This window comes from Pseudonaja textilis, chromosome 1, assembly GCF_049901715.1.
Source record: "Pseudonaja textilis isolate UNSWEBS1 chromosome 1, rPseTex1.2, whole genome shotgun sequence".
Taxonomy (NCBI): Eukaryota; Metazoa; Chordata; class Lepidosauria; order Squamata; family Elapidae; genus Pseudonaja; species Pseudonaja textilis.
Genome location: NC_141990.1, coordinates 211,729,300 through 211,755,883, shown reverse-complemented (window position 1 = coordinate 211,755,883; position 26,584 = coordinate 211,729,300). Strand labels below are relative to the sequence as shown.

Below are 26,584 nucleotides of genomic sequence, written 5' to 3'. Positions count from 1 at the left end.
CATAATAAAGGATAGTTTTATTAAATATATTTGGCACAAACCTTTTGTTCCCTTCTCAAAACTCAATACAGTTAGCAAAAGACATACTAATACATTTATTTTATACAGCTTATGAAAGAAGGGTAAGAGAAGGAAGGCACTAGGAAGATCAAGGGCATGGAAAATATTGACTCCGAGTGCCTACTGATATTAAATTAAGGCACAACTACTCTAAAAGTCTGCTATAAAAGTCTACATTTGTAGCTGCTTATTGTTTCTGGAATGTAAAAGTTTTATCAGAGTGGGGACTATATTCTACACTTCTCTGAAATGGAACAATGTGGTTGATTTACCTTATTAATATACTAGATTTTCTTTTGAAATAATTATGTGATTACAGTTAATTATTAATCTTTTTTAAAAGGTTATAAGTTTCATGATAGGCTGAAAAAGTTATCTGTAAATATTATTTCATAATGGCCTTAGCAAAGTAGGTCTGATTTGAGGAAATAAAACAGATTAAGTACTTTCTAATATGTGTACTGTAAACTAGTTAAATCATGCTTGACAAAATTGAGTACCATGATTTTTCAAAGAAGATTCACAGTTATGTCTGGTTTCATTCCATATTAATCTCTTAAATATCATTATGAAAAAAGCAGCCAAGGACATTAGCGCTTTCTGACAGCTAGGAATAAGAAATATAAAGCTAGCAAAAAAGATCTTGCTTTTTGAACACATAGTAAAGATGAGAATGCATCCTATACACCCTCTTTTCAAAGAAACCTAGACAAATGTACATTATACAAAATCAAGGCAAAGACATGTATAAGCAGTCTGTGTTCATATTGCAAATAAAGCCTATTTGATTTCACGTTGGTGTTCTCAAGTATTCAAAAAGGGGACATTATTATATTAAAAAACCAACTAAGAATCAAATTCTTTAAGCTCAGGGATACTGAATAAATGTAAAGTTTATATTAAACATGTTTATTGAGATCGGTGATAGTAGCTGTATGAGGTTTGAACTGGCAAACAGAAAACATCTATAAGGAATTCCTATTGGTTTTAATTTCTGAGCTCAGAAACATCCCTGATATATAACAAATGAATATCCAAAGCCTGTCTTACAACGTTTAGGGAGTTTTGTGGGATGGGATACATATCTGAGATGTGCAACATATGATCTTTTGGAATATTACCAATAGTTGGGAGGGGGGAATTTAGTTTTGTACCACTATATTTGGAAAACAAAGAAAAAAAAATCTTCATCAGCATGTGTTTACAGTATAAGTTAGTGTTTTCTGTACTGTAACATATTAAAAAGGGGGCACTTGGAAATGATTTACATAGCTTACAGATTTGTGGTACGGTGAATAGTTTGATTAATGTCATCAACGGAGCCAGCTTGGATCTTTCCTATAGCCTTATCTCAAAACAGAATTACAAAGTTCAGTTTGCTACTGCATGCAAAACAAGCCACAAGGTGGCCATCAAGAAACAAGAGACTGTTTCTTTGTGCCCTAGTTTCCATAAACACACCAATTCCATGATATAGTAAATGAGGCAACTTAGCATCCATGTTCATGCATTTGTGCTTCGTTTCTCCAGCATTTTGCCAAGAAAGGCAGAATTTCCTATGTCACATCTTGCTGAAACATTCTTTTGCATTTGTCCAAACCTGAATTCCCTGGAATAACAAAACAGACCAAAATAATAATAATCTGCATTTGAATTAAGCATTCAAGAAAAAAAGTGATTAACTTCCCACGACATATCCATGTGTTAATTTCTATTAAAATTATCAACTTTTTCTATGTCATGATGGAAGCACTCTTACAAATCCAACATGAACAAGAATGTTCTACATCCACAAGAAATAAATATACAGATACTAGAAGCCAGGGGTGGGATACGACAGGATTAACTACTGGTTCGGGATTTACGAGCTTCCCTGCACGCTGTGAGCCACGCACCTGTAAATCGTCATCAGCATGCTGCGTGCAGAGAAGCAGCCTTTGAAACAGCCCTCTTTTCCTGCTTTTTTAACTGCACCTGTGCCTTGTTCGGCAGCTGAAGTTGAAAAATCAGGAAATAAAGATCAGGTAAGAGGCCTGGTGGGCGGGTGGGCAAAAACATCATCAGAACCGGTTCTATGTCTGCTGCTCTTCAGAGCTACTGGTTCTACAGAGATTGACAGAACTGGTAGAAACCCACCCCTGCCTGAAGCCTATATAGCCTAGAATACAACAAGGACTCTCTTGAGGTTTTCATTAATTTAGGTTAAAACCTCATATTTTAACATTTCATTTTCTGGTTTTGTTTTGTTTTTTGAAATTCCTTCTCTGTCAAGCTTACCTTTTTGCACATACTGATCTGCATTACAGCATAACTGATCAGCGCCTCCTTTAAATCATGGTTCTTTTGCTCCTTGAAGCGTTCAATATCAGCCCAAGCACTTTTCATGAAGTCTCTGAAATGAATTAGAGCAAACAAGAAATACCTTAGCGCAGAACCAGCCCCAGATAAGTGGGCTGATGACATGAGTTTATTCATACATTCAAACAAGAGTGATTCTCCAAATGCTTGTTATTTTCTTGTCTTAATTGCAATTTGTTCTATATCCATTTCATGCAACATTACCATCCACTCAAGACCTCCATTTCCTCAGCCGTTTTATTTCTGTTTTTGAATCTCCCGTTTCAGTTTTGCAATCAATATAACACATTGGCTTTAACATTTGAAGCTATATAAATACATTTAAAACAAAATGAAATCATAATACATGCTTTTCTTATTGCTAGCGTTTCATTAGTTTGTAGGAGTATTCTTGGCAAATTGTTGCTTGAAATCTTAATCTCTCAAAGAAATGTTTAATACAGATGGCTTGGAATATATGCATTTAAAACTTTTTTAAAAAATGGGCTAATAAAAGATACATATACATATATGCAGTAATATTACTGAACTAATATAACTTTTGATTATCATATAAATGGGAAAGGGCAACAGTAAGAAAAGTAAAAAAAAAAGACAGAACAAATGTTGCATTTAACCAGCAATGTCATAATTGTAATACACATTGGCACAAGCAATGGTTACCTGCTCTCTAAGTTCTTTGCTTTAAGCTGTTCTTCTCCATCATGTATCTGTTCTTCTAGAATCTTTATTTTTGCTTCTCTTTGCTCAGGTGTCTCCTGGCCAAAAAGCTTGCTGGTCATTCCTTTCAAGGAGAACGTTCTTATCGTCTGAAAGAAGTATAATAATCAGGCAATTTAAAAAGTGTGTGATTATCTTCTAGAAAAACAAGACAGCCAAATTTTTGCATGGGAAATGTTTATATGTGCCGTTGCTTTAAAATATTTACTTAAAGGTAAAAGGCTTTATTTTTTATCCCAGATAAAAATTATGTCTGCAGTACAATAGTCTCCCTTTTCCTCTTCCACTGAGTGTACAGCTTTAGGAAGGACACCCAAGGGGCAATGAGAAAGGGAGAGGACCTCCATCAAGCCAGCCATCAGATTAACTCTACCAATTAATGGGATGACAGTTATCACATCCCGATCAGCTTCACACCCAGTCCAAAAGGAAGCAAGATTTGCCCAGTCTAGATTATTGAACTGAGCATCAATCAAGCATTTAAATTCCTATTTTAGTGATTTAAAGCACAACTCAGATTTATCTTCCAAACCGTAAATAGATCAATCAAGAACTTGCTGCAGCTTATCAGTTCCATATCCTTATTCCACATTTGGATTACTCAGTTCATCTAGTTGCAGTGAAGAGTACTGAGGTCAAAACCCAGGGAGAGACAAGGAAAAAGGCAGGATGGCACAGAATATGACCAGCAGAATTTTGTTTATAGAATATTTATAGAATATTTTAAACTGAATCAATGAAACATTGAATCTCTTTTAAAATGGCCATCAGATTCTTCCAAAGCAACAGTAATGATTGTTATAAAACATATTATTATGGAATAAAAAACATCATACGGTATGTATAATTTAATTTTGAACGATGACATATATAGAACTTACTTTTGTTGCCAACATTTAGTAGTGGAATTTAAAAAAAATTATTTCTGTTCTTTTCAACCATCAAAAATGTTGATAAATTTCTAGCCAAATATCTTCCTTCCTTTCTGCCCTATTCAAAACACCATTCTCATTAGCATGTAAACTCTTTACGCACGTGTTTACCAAACACAGTGTCTATTACACGATGGTGTATATCATATTATTATACAGTTGAATGCATGTATAACATTATTTAGAAAAGCTGTATCATGTGAACTATACAGCACATTTTTAATCCAAATTAATTACGTGTCTTCCAAGTTCCTGAACACACAAGACTGTTCTATAATCTCATAAAATATCTGAAAAGATTTGTGGCAAGATTACAAAAATCCTGCATCTAATTCAACAGCATATTAAACACTGTCACTGTTAAGAAATACACTTCTATTGATGTACATTAATTACTGTAAAATGCATTACAGAAGTGCACAACATGCATATACTTCTTCATATAATTGCTGACAGGAAACTTATAAAACACACATACATATAAACACACAGAGAAAGAGAACTTTATGAGCCTCTTATCAGTAAGCTATATGTCAGTGCCATGTTAGTTAAGAATATGACTCTCCCTAATTTTAAAATTTGGAAAATAAAGTGGGTGGATGGAGGGATGGACAGATAAGAGCCAAACTTACACCTGTTGCCAATTCCTCACACTGCTGTTTCTTTGATAGGAGATCCTGAGCAGCCATTTCAAACTCATATTGCATAAGTTCATGCTTCTTGCAAACTGTCCTGAAAATAGCCATTAAAAATTATAAATGAAACATTTGGCTCATCAGTCCAAATCTATGTACATTCAGAAGCAGAAAAATAAATCTCATAGTCCCTATCTTGAGCACTAAAAAGTATGATCCGGAGACTACTGGAAGTCTCCCAAGACCTTGACAGGGGGCTACAAAATCAAAATTTGCCAATTATTGAAGGTATTTGTAAACATTTAAAACAATGTCACTTTTCTTATTACTTTATTTATTGAAAAATAGTTTTTTAAAGAAAAACATTTATATTAATATCTAATGGATTTAATACTGTTATTTTTCTGCGATTCAATAAAGAAATGTTATTTGAAAGTACATTTTAATTGTAAATGTGATAAATATCAATAAATATAACCCATACAAACAAATGCTCTTTTGGGATCCTCCATAAGTTTTAAAAGTGGAAAGGGGTCCTTAAAGCAAAAAGTTTAAGAATCACTGCTGTAAGCCATGTGAAAGGGAACCAATCTGCAATAGAGAACTTCTTCTATGAAGGTTCTTATTTAATAGATAACCCTTTAATAAATTAAAGTCCTTAATCACACAAGGGTCCAGAAAAATAAAAGAGACCCTCCCTTTAACACAAAGAGCTGTATTATTTTTAAAAATAAGATTTTAAATATATTTCATTCCAGACTAACTTTAATCATCCCATTTGTGAGCTGCTCTCCCAATGTCAGATTAAGCAAAAAAAATTCATGCTTTTCCATATTTAATAGAATATTCTGCAGAGACAGCATCATAGGTAAGCAAAAATAACACATTTCAACACAAGTCACCAAAAAAGTCAGAAACCTTAGCATCAGAACTACCTCTTTACTCAAACTATAAGTCTATATCAAGCTTACAAAGAAAACACAATTTTCACCCCATCTTTGCATTTTAGTTTGAACCCAAAATGAATTTTCACAGCCTGTATATTCCGAAGTCATTTCTGGCTAGGCCTGTTTCAGCAGAAATAAAACTTGGGGCACCACTGAGAGTTCCAGTTTCAGAAGAAGCAAACCCTAAAGCAATTGTACACGCTTATTTTAAGCTGTGAATAAGACAGGCCCTTTCTCCATGTCTTCCACATGATCTGCATGCCAACCTGCCCATATTTGGTCTTCCAATAATCTCCATTCCATCTCCAAGTATTGGGTATCCTGCCCACCTCATTTATCCCTCATCTTCTGAACACCTTACATTCTTCCCCTGCTTCTCTAAAGCCACTCTGACTGGTTCATTGGATGGATAATTCCTAACCCTCTTATACGCTGATAATCTTGATTTCAAGGCTTCCTTGCCACAGGTATCTGCACACAAGTTTGGTCAGTAGTTCAACCTGCTTTAGAAATTGCACAAACACTGGCACACATCTGTCAGGCTAAATAGAAAGGCTAAATAGTTACTAAATCCCAGGTTCTTAAAGTTCTCTAATAACTTTGTAACATACCTGCAAACCATTACTTGTAATTCCAGCCAGTTGTAAATAATTACTTGTTCCACAAAGTACAAATCTCTTCAAAACATAGTAGAACTAGCATAATTTGAGCCTGTCACTGTCAGCCTCAGTATAAAATCTCAAGATAGGTTCTTTTTTATTTCTTTGCCTAGTTCGTTTATTACAGGAGTCAGCATAATTTCCATGCTATGCAAAGATCAAGAGAAGCAAGGTTATCTGGTAACAACTTATTTTAAAGCTAATATGCAGAGCAAGTTCTTCCAAGTTTTCTGTATGCCCATTCTGTTCATTCATTTCTATCAACTGTTTACAAATGAGTTAATTGCAATGCTTTAACTTTATCAGGAAAATTACAGCAGATGTATGAATATGTGTATGCTTACCGAAGAGCTTCTGCGTAAAAGAGGTATTCTTTCAGCTGATCTGCATAGTGTTCTTCTTCCTCTAGTATATCATCAATAGAAGCTGCATACCTGGGCATGGGGAAAAAAGAATACCAGAAAAACAAACTCATCCCCCAAACTTGATCAATGTTGCAGGGATATTTATTTAAAAATATTTTTGTAAGGCCTAATTAAAATGCCTCGGTAAAAACATATATTTTCTTTAAAGACAAAATCAAAACTGATATGAAAGATTCAGTGTCCCATTTTTGAAAACCTTCCAAATAATTACTACGGTAAAATATAAGTTCTGTAGTGGCAAACATTTCCTGCTTAAAAAAATAAGTTTTATTCTAATAGAGGAAAGTATTCAAGAAGACTGGTTACAGGATTGGTAGTTAAGTCATAAACAAAAACAGAACTAAAAGACAATTTATATTTATTTATGCCCCATAGCCATGATCAAAGAGGCATACATAGTCATCAAATATTAGAATATTTTTTAAAAAATATTGTAAACATTGTGTTGTGGCCAGGAAGAAGATTGCCTCTTGCCAATTAAGAAATAATGTCTCAATCTATTGCCGGTTGTTTCATCATTTCTTAGTTGTCTTCTAGGATCACCCTGACTGAAACAATATATAATACAAAGCCTGTCCTCATTTATTGTTATTTTGATGCAACAATGGCAGGTTGATTCCAGAAGACCCATAATTTCCTAATGGAAAATGGTATTTCGCAAAAGAATTACCATTAATGTTGACAATACTATGGAATTATCTTCCTCAATGAGCAATCAGGAAAAGCAAGCTGCTGGGCATTTTAAAAAAAAAAACAACCTCCTGCAACACAGGCCAATAATACAGAGTTTAGAAATGTAGCAAAGCGCTATGTTCCACTCAGAATTTTCTGGAAAAATTGGTTCCTTTTAATTCCATAGTCGTCTTTATTCTCCCCAAATTAAAATATCAAATACAATGAATATTTAAAGAACAAATTTATACAGTTACATAGCATCTGTAAAATAGAGCAAAGCTACTGCTATCAAATAAATGGGGGTGAGTTGGGGGAAATCAGGTCTGCATTACGTTGTGTTTTATTCTACAACTTTCTGGCATGGAAACTTAAAGGAAACCTTGGAACAGCACCAGCCACTTCTATAGTTTCAAAATAATAATAAAAAAAGAAATCCCTTTAAGTCACTAGGGACTCTTTGGGCTACTTAATGCAACAGATTTTAAAACAGCCCCAACCTAAGAGTCTATGAAATATAGCACAGCCCACACTGCTACTCTTCTCCCCGCCCCTGCCCCCCAAAAAAACCTCTTAATGTGCTCATCTGGCTTCCATCAACTCTAATGTAGCCAATACTTACACATCCATGTGATGACCAGCACTCTGAAGCCCATCCCCCATCTCTTTCTCTATTGCACTCCATTCGCTAAAAGAAAAAGAGTTAAATAAGAAACAGCACCCCACATTTCTATTTGCTGTTTTTGGCAACCTATTGCGTGCTATGTAAAATTAAAAAAAATTACAATATCTTTTGAGATCACTAAAACAAAAAAAAATTGCTTTGGGTTCATTTCAGTATATAATCTAATTTCATAATAACTTAAAATTCTGAAATAGGTAAATCTCTATTAGACAAGGGTGAGTCAAGGGAAATGTGTGAATTATCAAAGCTGCTTCCAAGCTAGGATAGTAAATTGTAAAGGATGCTGCGAGCAATACATCAGCAACATCTAAAAGGCCACAATTATTGGCCTAGAAAATTGCATTTACCATGGCAAGAGACCACCCAGTAAGAGTGTCAAATTTCCATCACACTGAAGAATTATGCATACTGCATACTATGTTGGCATTTAAACTATAAACATACCTAAAGACACAACTAAAAACAACGTATCCGCACAATTATATTGGTCTCATTTGTGGTTTTTTAAGTATTAAATAGTTTATATCCAGAAATAATATTCTGCTACATCCCCCTTTCTGGCAGACAAAAGATCACTTCACATGCAAAAATGCAGGATGCAATAAAATAGCTTTACATACAACTGTCATAGATTCAAGTTTATAAATGTTTTTTAATGAACTAATACAGCTTTTTTCTGACCCAGACAGATTTTGAACAAGATTAAACATAGGTGACTTAATAGCTTCTTGCTTCTTTACAGAGTGGCTGGAGGCAAAAAGAGCAATGAAACATTTTTTAAAAAAATTAATAATTTATTGATTAAAGCATTTTTAAATATAGATCAGCTGTATAACAGGAAAAAGGTGGGAAAAGATATAGTGGATAAAGAACAAAACAAAGGATTTACAAGAATCATAAAATTTATTTCACTTATTAATTAAATGTTACTGGGTTAATAACTAAAAGTAAGTAAAAATCTCAAAAGAAATTTAAACATTAATAATGATGTCACCAATGTTTGTCATGGTTTCAAAAATAATTTTTTCTTTTGATATTTTTCCTCTCTTTTGTTTTCCCTTTCCTTTCCGGTTACATGATAAAGAAAAGGGAATCTCAAATCCACAGATGCAGCTGGGCTGGAGCCCTTTATAAGCAGACAAACAGCAATTCTTAACTCCCCCCTCCCCCCCCCCACTTTTGGTGAGTAATAGCATTTCATACTCTCAGTAACAAACTGCCAACACAGCAAACGGTCTCAAATACTGCTTTTCAGCAATTTCTACTGGCAGGAAAACAAATCCCAATTTAAGTTACATTTTTGTTTTAAATGAAAATAGCAGGCATAGAGAGAGAAGGAGGAAGGCTATTCATGTTCCAATTAAGCCTCCCACCCAAAATAGCCTACACAAAATGGTTATCTTTGGTATACAGCCCAGGATGCAAAGCTCTCTAACCTAAGCAGCCGACTTGGGCCTATGCTTACTGGGCCACCTGATCTCTGCCAATGGCCCTGCCCCGAAAAACCATTAAGAGGCTGAAGCTTTTTCTCTTGGGAAACCGTTCAGGCGAGGCAGAAGCCAAACTGGCCCCATTCCATCAGTCTGTGAAAGTACAAGTTTGACGTCCTCATTTCTGATACACAGTTATGGTCCATACTGTAGTTAGAAAACACTAGGGATGTGGCAAGGAATAATATTTTGTTACCTGTTCCTAACTACTCCCTCATTTCATATCCTCTTAATGGCTTATCTATTGCTTTCAAATTTTGGCTTTTTATCGCTTCAATTGTTTTGAATGCTGACATAAAATTAAAAGGTTGGGGATAAATTTTCAAAATATAAAGGGATGTTTTTACATGTTCTTGTGTCTTACCTGAATACTCTCCCGTAATTCCCATGGACTTTATATACACCATATAAACGATCTGCCACTCTCTAAAAAAATAGAAACTATATTTAATTAAAATTATTTCTCATATGCCAGAAAAATATTTTAAAAACCATTCAAGATTTTTGAAATTATTATCTGTTTAGAGTTAGCTTAGTATTGCAGAAAACAAAAATGGCTGTGTTTACACTGATGCTAAAGTTTACTTTTTCCAAAACAAAGCCTTTATTGTGGAACAAACTCTTGTTGGAATCAGACTCCCTTCTTATTAGGGTTGTGGAGAAAACACTAAACAGTTTAAACATACTGTTTCAATTTTCTATATTGCCACTTATATAATTTTATATGGGCACAGAGAATAAGTTGTCCCAAACCATGAGAATATGAATTTGTACGACAAATAATTGAATTTACCAAAGGATAAATAAAATGACAAGAAATGGAAGCAGACTTCCTAGTCTCTTTTCCCTTTTAAGCACTGCTCAAACATATTGAATCCACCATTGTCTTCACTCCGTGCTATGGTTCACCAGAACATCTACCAGATATTATACCATGGACACTAACTTAAGCATCAGAACATTTATAAAATAACTTCCGTTTTTAAAAATATGCCCGTAACCATATACCCCATAGCCTCAGATTGGGAGAGAGTAGATTTGAGATACAATTTCTATCTGCAAACTGATTTTGCAGAAACATATCAGCTCTGAGGAGATTTTTTTCCTTGTAATATTCTGATGAGTGTTAATTTGGGCGACAAAAAAAGCCAGTTATGAAGTCTGGCTTGCTTTCAAGTTAAATGGAGTGTTCTATTAGTCAATAATAAAACAAATAAATAATTATTAACCAGAAGACAGTGATAGGTAACATACAGAGAAAACAGATTAGAAATGTATATTTTAATGTTTAGATTCATGATACCAAGGGCAACTATTAAACCCAGAACTAGCTTTAAGGCACAGAAGCAATTAATTCCACTTCCTACACATGAAACCATCTACATACACTGCTAATTGAAGAGCTTAAACACAAAGAGTCCAAACACAACTTCTCTTTTCACAGCTCCCCAGAAAGATACATCTCATATTGACTACTTCACCACATATGTCCCTATGGTTTCAAATTATCCACATAATTTCTTGTATGCAGAGCATAGGCTTATTTGATTCAATCAGTTTCAAACAAAGAAACAAACGGTCCTGTGTGTTGCACATTAAGACATGCTGACTTACATTATTTTCATCAGAATCCAAAGATGAAAACACTTACAGCTCTGACTCTCAGAAGATGCGATATGACAGACTGCAGCTCATCACTATAGTGTTTAAGTTCTGTAAATCTCCTAAAAGTACAACATGGTGCAATACATTATTAGCAATAGGGAACACAAACTTCTTCTCCCCAAAGCAAGACAAAAGTCCTGAATAAAAAAGTCTGACATCTCACAGACAAATCCTACTCAACCCCTGGAACATATAGACAAATCCCATTCAACCCCTTAGAAGACAGAGGAAAATGGGTAGGTACAACAAAAATAATGTAAATCTTGAGCCATACATCCCATTCCCAAAAGACCACATGAACAAAAAAAGAAAAATGTGTTAAAAAATAGAGTTTAGGAAACACAAGGAAATGGTCCATTCAAAATAAAGACAATATACGCATACTTAAGAGGGACATGTACTTGTTTGGGTGGCCCAGTTATCAAAGTTCATAGAAAGCCTGTGGCTATGAAGCGGGGTGGGGGGAGAATCATAATTCTCTCTCCAGGATATGTTCTAGAAAAAAGGAATAATGTTTATTGAATGTTTCAGGTGTATTTCAAATCAGACTTTGTTATATGTGACTGTGAGTCTTGGAGTCCTAGTGGACAATCACTTAAATATGAGCCAGCAGTGTGCTGCAGCTGCCAAAAAAGCCAACATGGTTCTAGGTTGCATAAACAGAGAGATAGAATCAAGATCGTGTGAAATGTTAATACCACTTTATAATGCCTTGGTAAGGCCACACTTGGAATACTGCATCCAATTTTGGTCACCATGATGTAAAAAAAATGTTGAGACTCTAAAAATTAGAGTGCAGTGAAGAGCAACAAAGATGATTAGGGGACTGGAGGCTAAAATATATAAAGAACAGTTGCTGGAACTGAGGGCAGAACAAGATGCAATGGGTAGAAACTAATCAAGGAGAAAAGCAATTTAGAACTAAGGAGAAATTTCCTGACAGTTAGAACAATTAATCAGTGGAACACTTGTCTACAGAAGTTGTAAATGCTCCAACACTGGAAGTTTTAAAGAAGTGATTAGATAACCATTTATCTGAAGTGGTGTAAGGTTTCCTGCCTAAGCAGGGGGTTGGACTAGGAGACCTCCAAGGTCCCTTCCAATTCTGTTATTCTGAGACAACTACCTCTGAGGTCCCTTCCAATTCTGTTATTAATGAGACAACTACCGCAGGCAATTTCAGCATCAAATGATACTGAATATGTTCCAAAGTGAGATCACGTAAGTGGAGTTTGGTCAGACCCAGTGTCCTTTATAACCAATACAACAGAAAGCTAGTTTGAGCAAATTTTAAGAGAGCAAATTTCAAAGTGCATCTGCACTTCGGCAAAATAAGTAAAAGCAAGTGTAAGTACAAGTACAATGTAGCCCTGGAAGGCCGTAACAGCTTCTTCAAATGAATGGACTCCAGAGAAAGAGAAGAGGTACTACACTACTCAATCAGAAACCATATGCTTGAGTCATGAAAAAAGTCATGAATCACAACATAGAAATCTTTCTGAGATTGTTTCACAGATAAATCAAAAAATGATATTACCATGGGAGTTTATTATAGACCATTTAGGCAGGAGGAACATGTGGATAAGTCTTCTGCTATCTCAGATGATTAAACTTTCACAGAGGTACACAATAGAGACAATGGGAAAGTTCAAATACTTTTTTATGACCCTATAATTCCTTAATTCAGGGTTGGGGTGATTGAATGGAGCTGAGTGTTTACTGGCCGGATGCCCTTCCTGACACCACATGGAGTTTGCAGCAGATGTTTTTTTTCTTTGCACCTTGGGAAAGAAACATCTGCCACTACCTAGGATTGAATTCTCAACCTTCCCAGGGACAGGCGAGCTTCTTCACCACACCGCTCATTAAGTTCATCTACTAGAACATCTATTAATCTAGTTCTGTCAAGCTCATACTTGTTTTGAGATACATTACTAAGATCACTAAATCCACATTTAATAGGGACTAATTGTCCACCTCTATTCTTCCTTGTTCAGACCCAATATGGAATATTGCATCCTGTCCTGGACACCAGAGACTGTCTATCAATTGGAGTAGGGTCAGCAGAGGGCTACCAAGATAGTGAGGGGAAAGGAAGCCAAATCTTGCCAGCAACACTTTCCCAATTTAAGGAGTTTGGAAAAATTCAGGTTTGAACCACTTGAAGACCCAGGTGAAAACAAATGAATGAGTGGCTCCTATGGACACTGCACTGCACTGGAGGAGTGCAGGCCAATATTTTGCTTATATGCAGCTGGATGATACTGTTTTTGTTGTTCTAAAATAATGTTCAAAATCTTTTAGTACCCAGCATATCCATTCTTTTGACTAACAGAAAACAGGACAATTTGATTATTCCTTTGAGCAACAAACTTTATAGCAGGATGACAAGGGTTTTTTTTTTTTGTAATAATCTTATAATATCTAATTGGCTATGATATCCACTGAATACTAAGTTACACTTAAAGCAGGGAGCTCCTAAAATACATTGTAGTCCTTTAAACTGTAATACTATTCCATGATTTCATTCAGAACAAATTCCACTGAACTTAACCAGGATTCCATCTTTACATTAATATAATCATAATTGCTTTCAGGCCCCATCACACTTACTTATCTGGATTTTTCACTCTGAATGTTGCATTAAGAGCTTTTAATCTAGAATCTGCCTGTTGGAGAAACATATGTTAAATTAGAAACAAAAACAAAATTATAACCAAAAGTGATCGTGATCGTTCTTGTAAGAAGCATGCAATTTTACAGAACTTTGCAGAACAAAGTCCATAAATGGAAGCCAGAATTAAAATATAAGACATATTTTAATCCAGATCAAATAAACCAACTTTATATTTGTTCCTTTTACTTCTAATGGTCTTAATCTTTAGCTCAGTGGTGGCTAACCTTTTTTGGCTCCTGTGCCAAAAATTGTGAGCACGCTTGCATGTTAGCACCCAGAAAGCAATGCGCACACCTCCCACACCCCCTGTGCATATATGCACAATCCCCCCTCAGCTGCTCCCTTACCTGCACTATGCCTCACAGCTGATTTTCGGCTGGTTTGAGGCCTTTTTTGGCCTCCCAGAGGCTTGAAAAAAGCCTCTGCAGGCTTTGCAGGATGAATAATAGGCCCATTTCGTCACTTTGGAAGCCTGCAAAGGCTTTTTCAGAAGCCTGCAAAGGCTCTGCACCTGCAAAGCCTGCAGAGGCTTTTTCCAAGTCTCTGGGAGGCTGAAAAAGGCCTCAAATCGGCCTCAAATCAGCTGTGAGGCATATGCATGCGCAGTGAGGTAAATTTGCCTGCGGCTCGCGTGCTGGCACAAATGGCTCTGTGTGCCACCTGCGGCACACATGCCATAGGTTTGCCATCATGGCTTTAGCTTGTTCAAATATTGTCATAGGATTATATTTCTCTTCATTTCTTCTTTTTCTCAAGTTTTTCAAAATGTTAACAAGAATCTTTTGTAATTCCAATAGTAAAAAAATTATGAGATGAATTATTTATAAGCTTAGATAGGGTGAAATCACTAAATCTGTTTATACTTATTGTGATAAATATTGATAGTCACTTCTTTATTTTTTCTTTCTTTCTTTTTTTCTTGCAATGTTTACTCCTCCTTTCTATTATGCTGTCTTTAGTATGTATTCTATTTCACTAATTTAACCACAATTCTTAAAATTATGTACAGTATGATAAAAAAAACTATGCTACACACATAGGAAAAATTGGCACATAATTCATGCACTAAATGAAACATTATGAGGGGTTAAAGCAGACCAATAATTATGTTGCTTGTAAGCAGCACATACATTCTAATTGCCATCATGCCATATTATGATGTAGCACATTAATTCTCTCATTATAAAACATTTATATGTAACATTTTCAATATAGAGCAAGTAATTTAAAAGTCAGCTTTTTAGAGTCTCCAAGATGCAAATTATATTAGAAATCTATTTTGGTTTGATAAAAAAAAAAAACTTTAAGCTACAAAAGCAGGAAAACAGCAGCTGTAATATAAAACCCCAATTCAGATTAGAACAGTAATGTTGGAATATTTCAACATAATTCTAGGCATCTTTCAAAATATTTGTGGTAGCATTAAGTACCTCTTAAAAATGCAAGATTAATGTGTTGCTTGGCATTCAGGACAGAGTTGTATATGCCTTTCCCTGTTGTCTTGCACAATCATAGCAGATGACTCCTTTCTAAGTATGATTTATAGTTATGAAGATAGTAAGGTATTGCAGAGTTACTTAGCATTTTTTGAGTGCAAATGCTCTCTTCTAAGTAACATTTTAACCCATATAGATACACATATTTCAGAAGATAATTAGAAGAATATAGAATATTTATTTTCTAAATAAAAGTTAATTATAGAAAAAAATATTTTGAACTGCCTGAACTTCAGCACACAATATTAAACTCTGGCACAAAACTTCATTAGTAAGTCAGTTTACATGATTACATCATTTTGGATATATAATTATAGTGCATTATAAAGTAATTACCTTCAGTTGAAACCCCGTTTCATTTACCATCTCCTTCCAGCCAGTTTCCTAGAAATAGAAATTATATTCATTATTATTTCAAAACTTTATTAATGATGCACTGATTGTTATAACAGCACTGTCCTTCCTTTCGCGAAGCACAATGCAGTGGCCCAACACTATATAAACAAAGAGTTAAACCATTCTCAGTAGGGTCAAAACTAATCTGACAATCCTAACAATAATGATACACCTATATCATTATTACATCCTGTGCCAGTAAATGCCATATTTATGAAGTGGGTAAGGAATTTTGTATTCACAGTTGAATACAAATTAAATGGGTAATTGCCAAATTCTATTACTGTCTGAGAAGACAATGCTCAAATTTATATATCGATATAAAATGTTCTATATAATTAAATCACTTCAAGAATAATAGATGCTGTCCAGGAAATGGAAGATTGTAAAAGTAATATTGTGCATGTACAATAAATGGTCGTGCAAGGATTTATTTGATTACAGGATTTACAGTTTTAGAAGAACACATTATTTTTGCTCTAAGGTATTTTTCCTCTTAACATAGAAATTAACTTTTTAAACTTGTTTAATGGTCTTTTATGAGACAAAAGAAATCAGGCTACTGAATACACTGGATCTCTCGAAGTATTTGTAAACACTCCCAGCATCATATATTTTTAAGATTTGGTTTTTTTTAAATCTTTCATCATGTTTTTAAAGGGGCCAATGCATACCAATAATGTTTATACCATGCAAGTTTTGGAATGTAGTATCAGTGACATGGAATTTTTTTAATGCTAAACGAACTGTTTATCTTAAGCCAATCATTAACTTCCTAAAAAGGTTGAGGTTGGCAGTGTCAAAAAAAATCACCTAGGGATTAAAAATAAAAACAAATCAATTTGTGACATGAAAGCTTGCATTTGTAGAAATGATGTTTCATGCACACTCTAATTTTTATAGTTGCTGAGCATTAGAATAAGAGGAGACACAGAAAACTCTCTCATACTGGTTCTGCTATTCCATCTATCTGAATAATATCAATTGTCCTAGTTTTCAGTTAATTTTTAATCCAATTTGAGAAAGAAACCTCAGAGCTTTCTACCACAAATGTATATACATATTAATGAATTAGAATTAAGGTGTATAAGTATATTTTACAAAATCCAAACATACTTGGGACAAAAATGCATTAAACATCTTTTCCTGGCAAAGAACTGGATGTGAAGCCACACGCAGAAGAAAGTTTTCCAAGCCAATCCTCCGTCGCTCTACAAAATCTGGATCCATGTTATCAGCCGAGAGCTTATGCCAAACAAATTCTGCCTGCGAAACAGGAAGGAAGTTTAATAATATGAAATATTTATAATCCACATATTTTAAAAAGCTGTACAATATTTACCTGACAGGAAAACAACCCTGAATTTAACATGATCCTTTAAAAGTAAGAGAAGACAAAACAATGTGGAACACCCCATATGATCAATTTATGTTATAGATGTGAGCATTATTTGGAATAATTTTGGAGGTTTCTATCACCCATAAGAGAGAAAGAATGTTCATACAGATTAGTATATTTGTGTGGTTATATATATATCTGCCTCCAAAAGGGGAGGAAGGTAAGAATTAATATTATTGGTTAAAATTAATTGTCTGTAATATTAGGTACCTTGTTTATAAAATTATTTCATTCCCTATCTGCATATATCAACTGTTTTTCTCCCACATGCACTTTGACACAAAAAGCATGAAAGCATATAGATGTACTTTTTGCTCTGTCCTTCTAACAGAAACAGAAAAAAGATCATCAAAAGAACAGGACGGAAATTTGTTAACAATAAGAGGCAGCTTCACTGGAAGGAAGGAGAAAGCAGGAAGAAAGTTGGATGGAGGGGTGAAGTTACAGAGAGTTTATGAAAAACCCTATTCGTATTTTACAAATTCATCACTTAAAAAGCTTTTTTAAGCTGCAGAATAATTTTGGAAGATGGACCACGCCCTTTCCCATTATTTCATGGAATAAAAACATTTCCTATCAGGTAAATATGGTAGTCTAAATTTTCTCACTCCAAATGACATATAAAGTATGTTAGCCATTATATACGATTTGCATAAATTTACAATCAAGCACTAGATTTTTTTTTTTAAAAAAGCTACACAAGCTCAACTCTCGCTCGCATCTCCTATTTTTTAAACTTTAAATGCTCCTTACATAAACCAAATGTTGCATTTGCAGCCTTAAGGTAAAGATTGCACTGAAATAAAAATATAAACCAAGAATTGCTCCTGAACCCCAAGTAGTATCTTGGTATGTTATCATAGAGGCGTGAACTTTAACAAGCCCAAGTATGAATAAAGTGGTAAAAGAAATAACCAAACAGAACGAGCTGAAACTGAGTCTTACCCTTTTTTCTGGTAAAGGGGGTACAATGACGTGTGGATAGTTCACCAGCAAGTAATTTCTCAACAATTCAAACTCACTGTATCGTCTCCAAAGAGAGTCTGGAGGGGAACACTGTCCTTCACCCATTGACTCCACAGACCTAAACAACATCAGAACCTAATTATGACAAGATCACGTGAAGATCTGTAGAATATCTCATTTAATTTCAAGATACAAAAAGTGTATGGAGAAATTCATCTGCATGTCAGAAAAACTAACAGAGCAGACACTAACCATGCATTTTAAGTTTTGTCTACTGTACGTTTGATATGTGCTTTATTAGTTAGTTGTAAATTGCTAATTTAATTTAAATGTGCTAATTAGTTAGCAAAATAAATATAAGATAATAAATACTTTAAGATGCTTCTATCAGTCGTTGAGGGGGAAAATGATACTGTGTATTCTTCTTTCAGCAAAACAACTATAAACTGTAACAGCAAACAATTGTAAGTTGAAGTATCCAAAAACATTGTTGCATTTGGTATTCATAAGGTGATGTGTGGCAGGATACGAATCGTATACAACCACAGTGACATGTTTCCAACCCACCCTACAACATCTTGAGAGATGGCTAATTTTTCCCCCAAAATATCTTCAATAAATAAGAAATTTGTAGGTTGTAAGGGATTAGGTGGCAAATCTTAGCATTGTTATCTACTGTACAAGTGCTCCTTGAAAACATGTAGCTATTCCCAGTCAGTTTCAAATGGTCTAATGTTCTTTTTAAAGGTGTGCATGCACATCAGGCAGACAGCAGACATTCCCAGCCAATATCTTTTCTCACATATGATCACAAACACCTAGCAGAAGTAGACCTCCCCAGCCATCACCTCCACATACTAGTATTTAATTCATACTGGTGAACGTCTTCACTTAATGAGTTCCCAACTCTACATTCCCCAATGTATTTGTTAAATGAATGCATGGGTCATTACATGGAATAAAAGGCATGGCAGGTGCAGGGGACACCACAGTACAGGCACAAGCAGAGTTGCCTCCAGCCTCCCAAAGTCTCCCCCACCCTGAGATACCCTATGCTGCAGACCCCATCAATCAAATATTTTTGATTGGCAGGTCCTAAGAAGACAGCCTTTTCTGCTGCTGCCCTTATCACCACCCACCCACCCCAACTCGAGACATCCCCCCATTCTTCTGGGTTTCTGTAAAGGGGTCAAAACTTGGCTCTGCCAAGTTTACATGGGGGGGACGGGGGGGTGGGACAAAGGGCCATGCAATTGTGAGGTTGGCTGGCACTATGAGAGCCCTCCTGCTACCTTTATTAATCATTGTTAAATGGCCATCTTGGGTTTTTTCATTTCTTTGAAATGTTATGTTAAATTTTCACCATTTTAATTTTAATCCTAATTTTAATATTCGAATGCTTTTTTATATGTTGATTATATCATACACCTCCCAGAGCCCCTCTTTGAGAGCAATGGGCAGTCTAGAAACATAAATATAATATACATCAAATAAATAAAAAAATACTCTATTTATTATGCACTCTTAGTTTGAGCCACAACTGAAGCAGTAATCTTGTACTGTTGGAAGACCGTGAACCACCAATTAACCATGGACAATCTGCCTGATCTGAAGCACTCATGAGCCACACTGTCCCAGCTAATGAACTGTTTTTATGTTTAAGAGGTTTCACAACAGTAAGAATTGAATCAATTCTTTTCTTATGCATTAGTTATCTTAATAAGTATGATGCTTTAAGAACATGGCTCCAAAATTGAGAACAAAACAATATCCAAGCAATTCTACTTGTTCCTAAGCTTATTAATAGAATGGAAAAGTCACATAAACCATAAAATGCATTGAAAATGATTTTCAAACTAATAGTAAAAAAAGCTAATGTAACAGTTAAGTTTATTTTGATTTTAACCTACCTTGTTTCAACTAGGTATGCAGTATACGTTTCTTGCATGTTCATAGTATTCCGTCCAGTCCTCTTTTCTGCTTCTGCAACGCTGATTTCTACTTTTTTCAATAAACAATCTTCCATGATCTTTTAAGGGAAAAAAAGGTTATGTCTGTAAACATTACAGCTGTTGCTCTATATCTATTAAAACATTCACTGCTGCCAAATATCAAATCCCTGGTTCTTATAAAGCAGAATCGAGTATAATTAGCTGTATGTGATGACACTAATATCAATTTACAATGGATATAATTTAATATTTTCAATACTACCTCTATTATAATCCTTTTCACACTTTGTCACCATTAGACAAAGAATGCAGGAAAACAAAGTTTTGCAGTGCATGTCATGGTAACTGTTGTATCAAATTATTGCATTTGCCTGGAAGAAGGGCTAGTTATTCCCATTAATTTGTTTAAAAAGGGAGAATTACCTTAATCATCCTACTTAAAGTAGGAGGTTCCCTTTATCTCAACTATTTAATCTATCGCAACTGGAATATCAGGTCTCATGTACTCCATTTGTCAGACCAGCACTCCCAACTACTTAAGAGATACCACAGATTTCCTAGGAAAACTGAACTCCATAGGCAATCACCCTAGCAAAATTATTTCAACAACCATGGATGCTAAACAGTAACATTTCCCACAAGAACGGACTTCAAGCCATCAAGAACATCGCTGATGCCAAAACAGCATACATTGCCACCAAACTTTGTACCCACCTAGGACCATTTCACCTTTGGCAATCAGTGGCACAACTCAACTGTGGGCACACACATGGCTCATAATAAGCTAACATCTGACCTAGACCTAATCCTAAAACAGGTTTATTGCCTGAATCCTCTACATTATTTGGGATTCACTGATAACATCCTTATCAACTGGGCCCATGGAAATTAAATCTCTCATCAAATTCCATCATGGCTTCAAAAACTTCCACCCCTCCGTCAAACTCAGCCTACAGAATGAGTCCGTGTCCTTGATATCACTGTAATACTGCAGAACCGATATATAAACATCGCATTAAATAAAGCCACAGATTACTAGGCATACTTGGCATACTTGCACACTTTCACCTTCCCCAAAAAACACACCACCAAATCATCTACAGCCAGGCTCTAAACATCTGATGCATTGGCAGAGATGCTCAACTGATGGAATTAAACTAGGCATTCAGGAGACTGAACTATCCACATAACAGGATCAACAGACAAAATCAATTGGGCCTGATCAATTCCTTAGAAGGACTTAGTAAAAGACAGACCACACAAACAGAACAATAGAACCCTACTGGCCACTCTCCACAGATCACAGCTCAAACCCACTCAAGTGAGTTATCAATAAAAAAACATCCTGTTCTGCACAATGATCCTGCACTTTCTCAAGCCAACATTCCCGTACAGTATTTGCTTACAGAACTATCAGCCAAGCTGAAGCAGCAAAAACAGAACAATAACAACAACATGGGAATGAGAGTCTGCAACAAACCCAGAAGTCTACTTCGTTCCCACATCTACACCAATAGCACCATCACAAGACCCAACAAGGGCACACACTAGATTAGAAGTTTCTTTGTATACGCTTCTTCCAATATGATAGGTACCATCATCTGCCACCAAGGCCTCCTCTTGATTTTACATAGGACAAATTTTGTACAAAAAAATGAAGTTTGATATCACACTCAGCCTTCCCTCCTTCTGAGGTCAGTAAAACGAGGACCCAGATTGTTTGGGGCAATATGCTGACTTTGTAAGCTGCTTATATACTGCTTCACAGTGTAAAGCACTGTGAAGCAGTATATAAAAGTCTAAATGCTAGTGCTAAGCAAGGCAAGATAACAGAACAATTCAATGTACCAGGACACTCCATAGTGATTGAATTCACATCCATCAAAAGGCTTCAAAAAATACAATGGGTTAAGACATTGCAATTGTTAATTCATAAGGATATTCATAATCTCTCTCACATAACCAATATATTTTCTTCTTCCTTTCACCGGCACCTCATTCAAATTTAAATACTGCATCAGCCTATCCACTCCACGCATCTAATGAAGTACAGCTCATAAAAGCTCACGGCTTTTCATAACATTTGTTGGTCAGAAAAAGTACTACCAGATTCCTGATTTTTGCCATCATAGACTAACAAGGCTCTCTTCCTATGCGGGGGTCCCCAAACTTGGCAACTTTAAGACTTGTGGACTTCTGGGGATTGAAGTCCACAAGTCTTAAAGTTGCCAAGTTTGGAGACCTCTGCTATAATGTCTTAGATCACTGTCTATGGAGCTTCTCGGTCATCCAGGTCATTGTTGTCTCAAAGATGCTTTTTCAAAAGGCAACCGGACTGGTGTTTAGTTTGGATTTTTGAGGAGGATGATGATGTTTTGCTTTTCATGAGGAAGCTTCATCACTGATGAAGGTTCTTGGATAAGAAGTGAAACATCATCTTCTCCTTTCTCAAAAAACAGTCTAGTTGCCTTTTGAAAAAGCTCCTTTGAGACAACCTTAGATCACTGAGAATATGACAGAGGCATACACAACTTTTGGGGGGGAAATAATCTTAAATACCAAATGAGTATCTTATACTAAACACTAACTTCACTGACAATGAAGCTTCTTTTCCCCTGATTTACTTCGTATTTCTAATCAGCCATTTATATCAAATTATATGGAGCTGCATGGTAGTAAATCCTTCCTTGAGCTTTATCCTTTGTAATGAAGCATTCAGCATGTATGTTTAAGCAACTAAAATCAAATGTCTGCCCTCTTCCCTAGTTTTAGGCAAGTTGTACATTAACTTGGCTGGCTGGCATTAAATCAGCAGGATCCTGACTAGTATTCAACACAAAATGAAGCATTCAAAATTGGGACTCTAACAATGGGAATCCGAAGGCAGATGAAATTTTAGCAGCCTACAAGAATCCTACATTACCCATGATAGAGTCCATATAGTCCATATGCATGCTGAAAATCCTTGAAGAGGAAGGAACATCTGGCCACAGTTAAATACAGCGACATTTATATCAACTAGTGTAAAAGTTAGCTTATGTTATTAAGAATCAGAACAGTAACAATTAAAAACACCTATTCCTTGAAACTTCAGTGATATAAGCTAGGGCAATGGCAAGATTTTATTCTCTGCTCTAATGTTTTAACATTTGCACTAAAAAAAATGGAACATCATTTCATAAAACCTTGGGAAGAGGGGAAGACGTTAAATGTTTTATCACATTCCTCTCCCAACAACAGGTGTGCTGATAATTATGGTGCCTTTCAGCCGCATAATGGCTAAATTGCAAAAATATGCTAAGCTGACTTTAAAAAGCAGATTGCAACTGGTGGGGTCCACACAGTATGCTAAACCATAAATCACAGTTTTCAAGCCAGAATATGGCGTGTAAACACAACATGCTAAACAAAAAACAAGCTGCATGATGTTGTGTATTGTACCAAACAGCCAATTTAAGACAGTATTTACAAAAATTCCAGATAGTAGGAAGCCAGCAAAATTGGAGACAATTAAAAGATTTTAGCAGTTCCAATTAATTCCTTAAGAAACCAGAGCAGACACCACCAACCTAAATTGTCTCTAGCATTCTTATTAATTACAATATACATTCCTAAAATCTGTCAGCAAATCTAATGGTAAATTGATCTGTGGTAAGTTACAAAACAAATCCTGGTTTTCGTTTGGTTATTGCTGTTATTGAAGGGCCTTAATCAAGATACAAGGAGGCAAGGCAGTTATTGAGTTTTGCCCCATTTTACAACTCTTCTTGCTACCGTTAAATGAATCACAGCAGTTGTTAAGTTAGTAACATGGTTGTTAAGTGAATCCGGCTTCCCCCATTGACTTTGCTTGTTAGAAGGTCACAAAAAAGGCAATCACGTGATCCCAGACACTGCAATGGTCATAAATACAAGCCAGCTGCCAACTGTCTGAATTTTTAATCACACCATGATTGGGATGCTGCAAAAAATTTAAGTGTGAAAAACAGTCATATCCCTTTTTCAGTGCCATTGTAACTTTGAACAGTCACTAAATAAATGGGTGTAAGTTGAGGACTACCTGTACTATCCATCTCTTTTTTAAAATAGAGAACACAACCATTGGAAAGTAGATTTGCCTCTAATAGTATTGAAAGAAAGCAGGTGGGATTCAAATATTGTTGCCACCGGTTCGGTGGGCGTGGCTTAGTGGGTGCACTTTGCATGCATGCACACACTTTGCATGCACATACACGCCAAATGTGCACTTTGTGCAGGCACAGAGACGTTTGCGCAGGTGTAGAGGTGTTCTAACTCGCCTCCTGCAAGCCTGCACGATCCCGGTCGCTTCAGCAGTTGCCGTGCGGCACTATTCTATGCTGCGCAAAGCAGCTGCGCTTCAAATTCAGAGGATAAAGGTGAGTATGGGAGCCCGGGTGGGTAGGTGGGCCCAACAGCAGAGTGGTGGAGAGAACTGGTTCGGTCTCCGCTGCTCATCGCTCCTACCGGCTCGCCAGAATCAGGCCAAACTGGTCAAATACCACCACTGGTTCATAAAGAACACAACAGACTCCAGATATTTTGAACACCAAAAATAGCAGTCTCCAGATACATTGGACTAGAATACAGGTAGTCCTTGATTTACAACAGTTCATTTAGTGACCATTCTAAGTTACAACGGCACTGAAGAAATTGACTTAGGACCAGTTTTCACAGTTACAACCTTTGCACCATCCCCATGATCATGTGATCAAAATTCAGATGCTTGGCGACTGTTTCAGACTTATAACCGGGGTACAGTGTCCCGGGGGTCATGTAATCCACCTTTTGCAACCTTCTGACAAGCAAAGTCAGTGGGGAAGACAGATTCGCTTAGCAACTTGGGTTACTAATGTAACCACCACAGTGTTCACTTAACGGTGGTAAGAAAAATCGTAAAATTATGGAGCAAAACTCACTCAACCCCTTTCTCCCTTAGCAACATGAATTTGGGGCTCAATTGGGGTCATAAGTCAAGGACTGACTCATAGTGGAGGGGTTGCCCTGGCCATCTTTCCAGGCAGCAAAACCATTATGGGAACTCTAGCACATCTGGAGCTTACAAGCCAAGGTGGCGCAGTGGTTAGAATGCAGTATTATTTCTGCTGACTGCCAGCTGCCTGCAATTCCCTGGTTCGAATCCCACCAGGCTCAAGGTGGACTCAGCCTTCCATCCTTCTGAGGAGGTGGATAAAATGAGGAGTCAAATTGGGGTGTGTGTGGGGGTGTCTATATGCTGACTCTGTTAAACCGCTTAGAGAGGTCTGTAAAGCGGTATATAAGTCTAAGTGCTATTGCCATATCCAATTCTGAAGTTTTCCCTTTCCTTCCTGGTCTGTCCCAGGTCTCTGCAAAGCGAGCTGGAGCCCTCCAAAAAGGAGTTTTTGGAAAAAAGGGGAAAGAGAGAGGGGGGGGCGGGGAGTCGCAGACTTTTTCAACGGGAGCGGCTTTTCCTCACACGCCCAACACCTGCTTCCCACTGGGTAAAGCAAGCGGTGGAGACACCGGAGCCTTCCCCTTCTCCTCCTCCTCCTCTTAAGCAACCTCCGCCCCCCAAAACCAGAGGTGAGGGGCTCCTACCATCCCTTCCCCTTTCCTCCTCCACCCCAACCCCAGGCTTATCACTCGGCCCAACCCCAATGCCCCCCCCCCACCCCCGCTTCGCCTTCTTCCGACCGCGCTCCGCTTACCAGCGCGCCCGCAAGCCGAGCCCGCCGCGTTCGCTTCCGCCGAGGAGGCGGGGACAAGCCCGAACCACGGGGCCGCGGCCTAACCTGGTGCCCGGGGTGCAGCGGCGGAGCTTCCCTTACCGAACAAGCCGGCGGTCCGGTGGCCGCCGCCGCTATTGCAGCTGTGGTCGCCCCTGCTGTCACCGCCTTCTGATGAGTCCGACTTGGCAGAGGACCGGGAGGGGATTCGGGCTCGTCGCCTTCCTTGCTGCCGCCGCCGCCGCCGCCTCCTCCACCTCCGCTGCTGCTGCTACTGCTGCTGGTCGTGCTGGTGCTGCTCCCGCCGCCAGGGCTCTCGGCGCGGGGATGCTCCATTGCGAGCGAGCCGGGAAGACGAAGAAGGAGGAGGAGGGCTCGGAGGCCGCTTCCGCGCACGCGCCTGGCTCTTTTCAGGCGGAGCGGAGGGGGAGGAAGAGTGTGAGGAAGGGACGCGGGACGGGGAGCCTCGCCTCCAACCCCTCCCTTCCTCTCAGTTTCGCTTCTGCGACCGGGGAGGGGAAGCCCTCTCCTCGCTCAAAGTCGCCTCAGGGACTGTTGCCGCCATTCGCCTGGGGCTTTCACCCCGTTCCCCATGATTGAAGGGATTTCGTTTCAGATAGAAAGCGGGCAGATAAGGAAAACAAGAGAGACTTGGCGTTTCGAGCTGGGCCAAGAATCGCTCCGAGGCGTTTCCCGTTTCCCGGGGAAAGCGTCGCTCTCGACC

General features: G+C 37.2%; 1 protein-coding gene across 2 annotated transcripts; it reads right to left on the bottom strand.

Moving 5' to 3' along the window:
- On the bottom strand, window positions 1-26,571 carry SNX4 (sorting nexin 4). Of its 2 annotated transcripts, none has more exons than XM_087920388.1 (14): window positions 25,843-26,571; window positions 20,093-20,211; window positions 18,162-18,300; window positions 16,934-17,083; window positions 15,758-15,805; window positions 13,862-13,917; window positions 11,235-11,307; window positions 9,948-10,009; window positions 8,031-8,096; window positions 6,656-6,745; window positions 4,703-4,802; window positions 3,082-3,227; window positions 2,338-2,452; window positions 1-1,669 (listed from the first exon to the last, which is right to left on the bottom strand). In XM_087920388.1, exons 1-14 carry the CDS (start codon window positions 26,194-26,196, stop codon window positions 1,622-1,624), a joined length of 1,566 nt encoding a protein of 521 aa, XP_087776514.1. In that variant the 5' UTR covers window positions 26,197-26,571; the 3' UTR covers window positions 1-1,621. The 2 variants fall into 2 exon arrangements, with proteins under 2 accessions (XP_087776514.1, XP_026563741.1); XM_026707956.2 differs by having other exon boundaries at window positions 25,963-26,543.
- Between the last annotated feature and the right edge of the window lie 13 nt (window positions 26,572-26,584).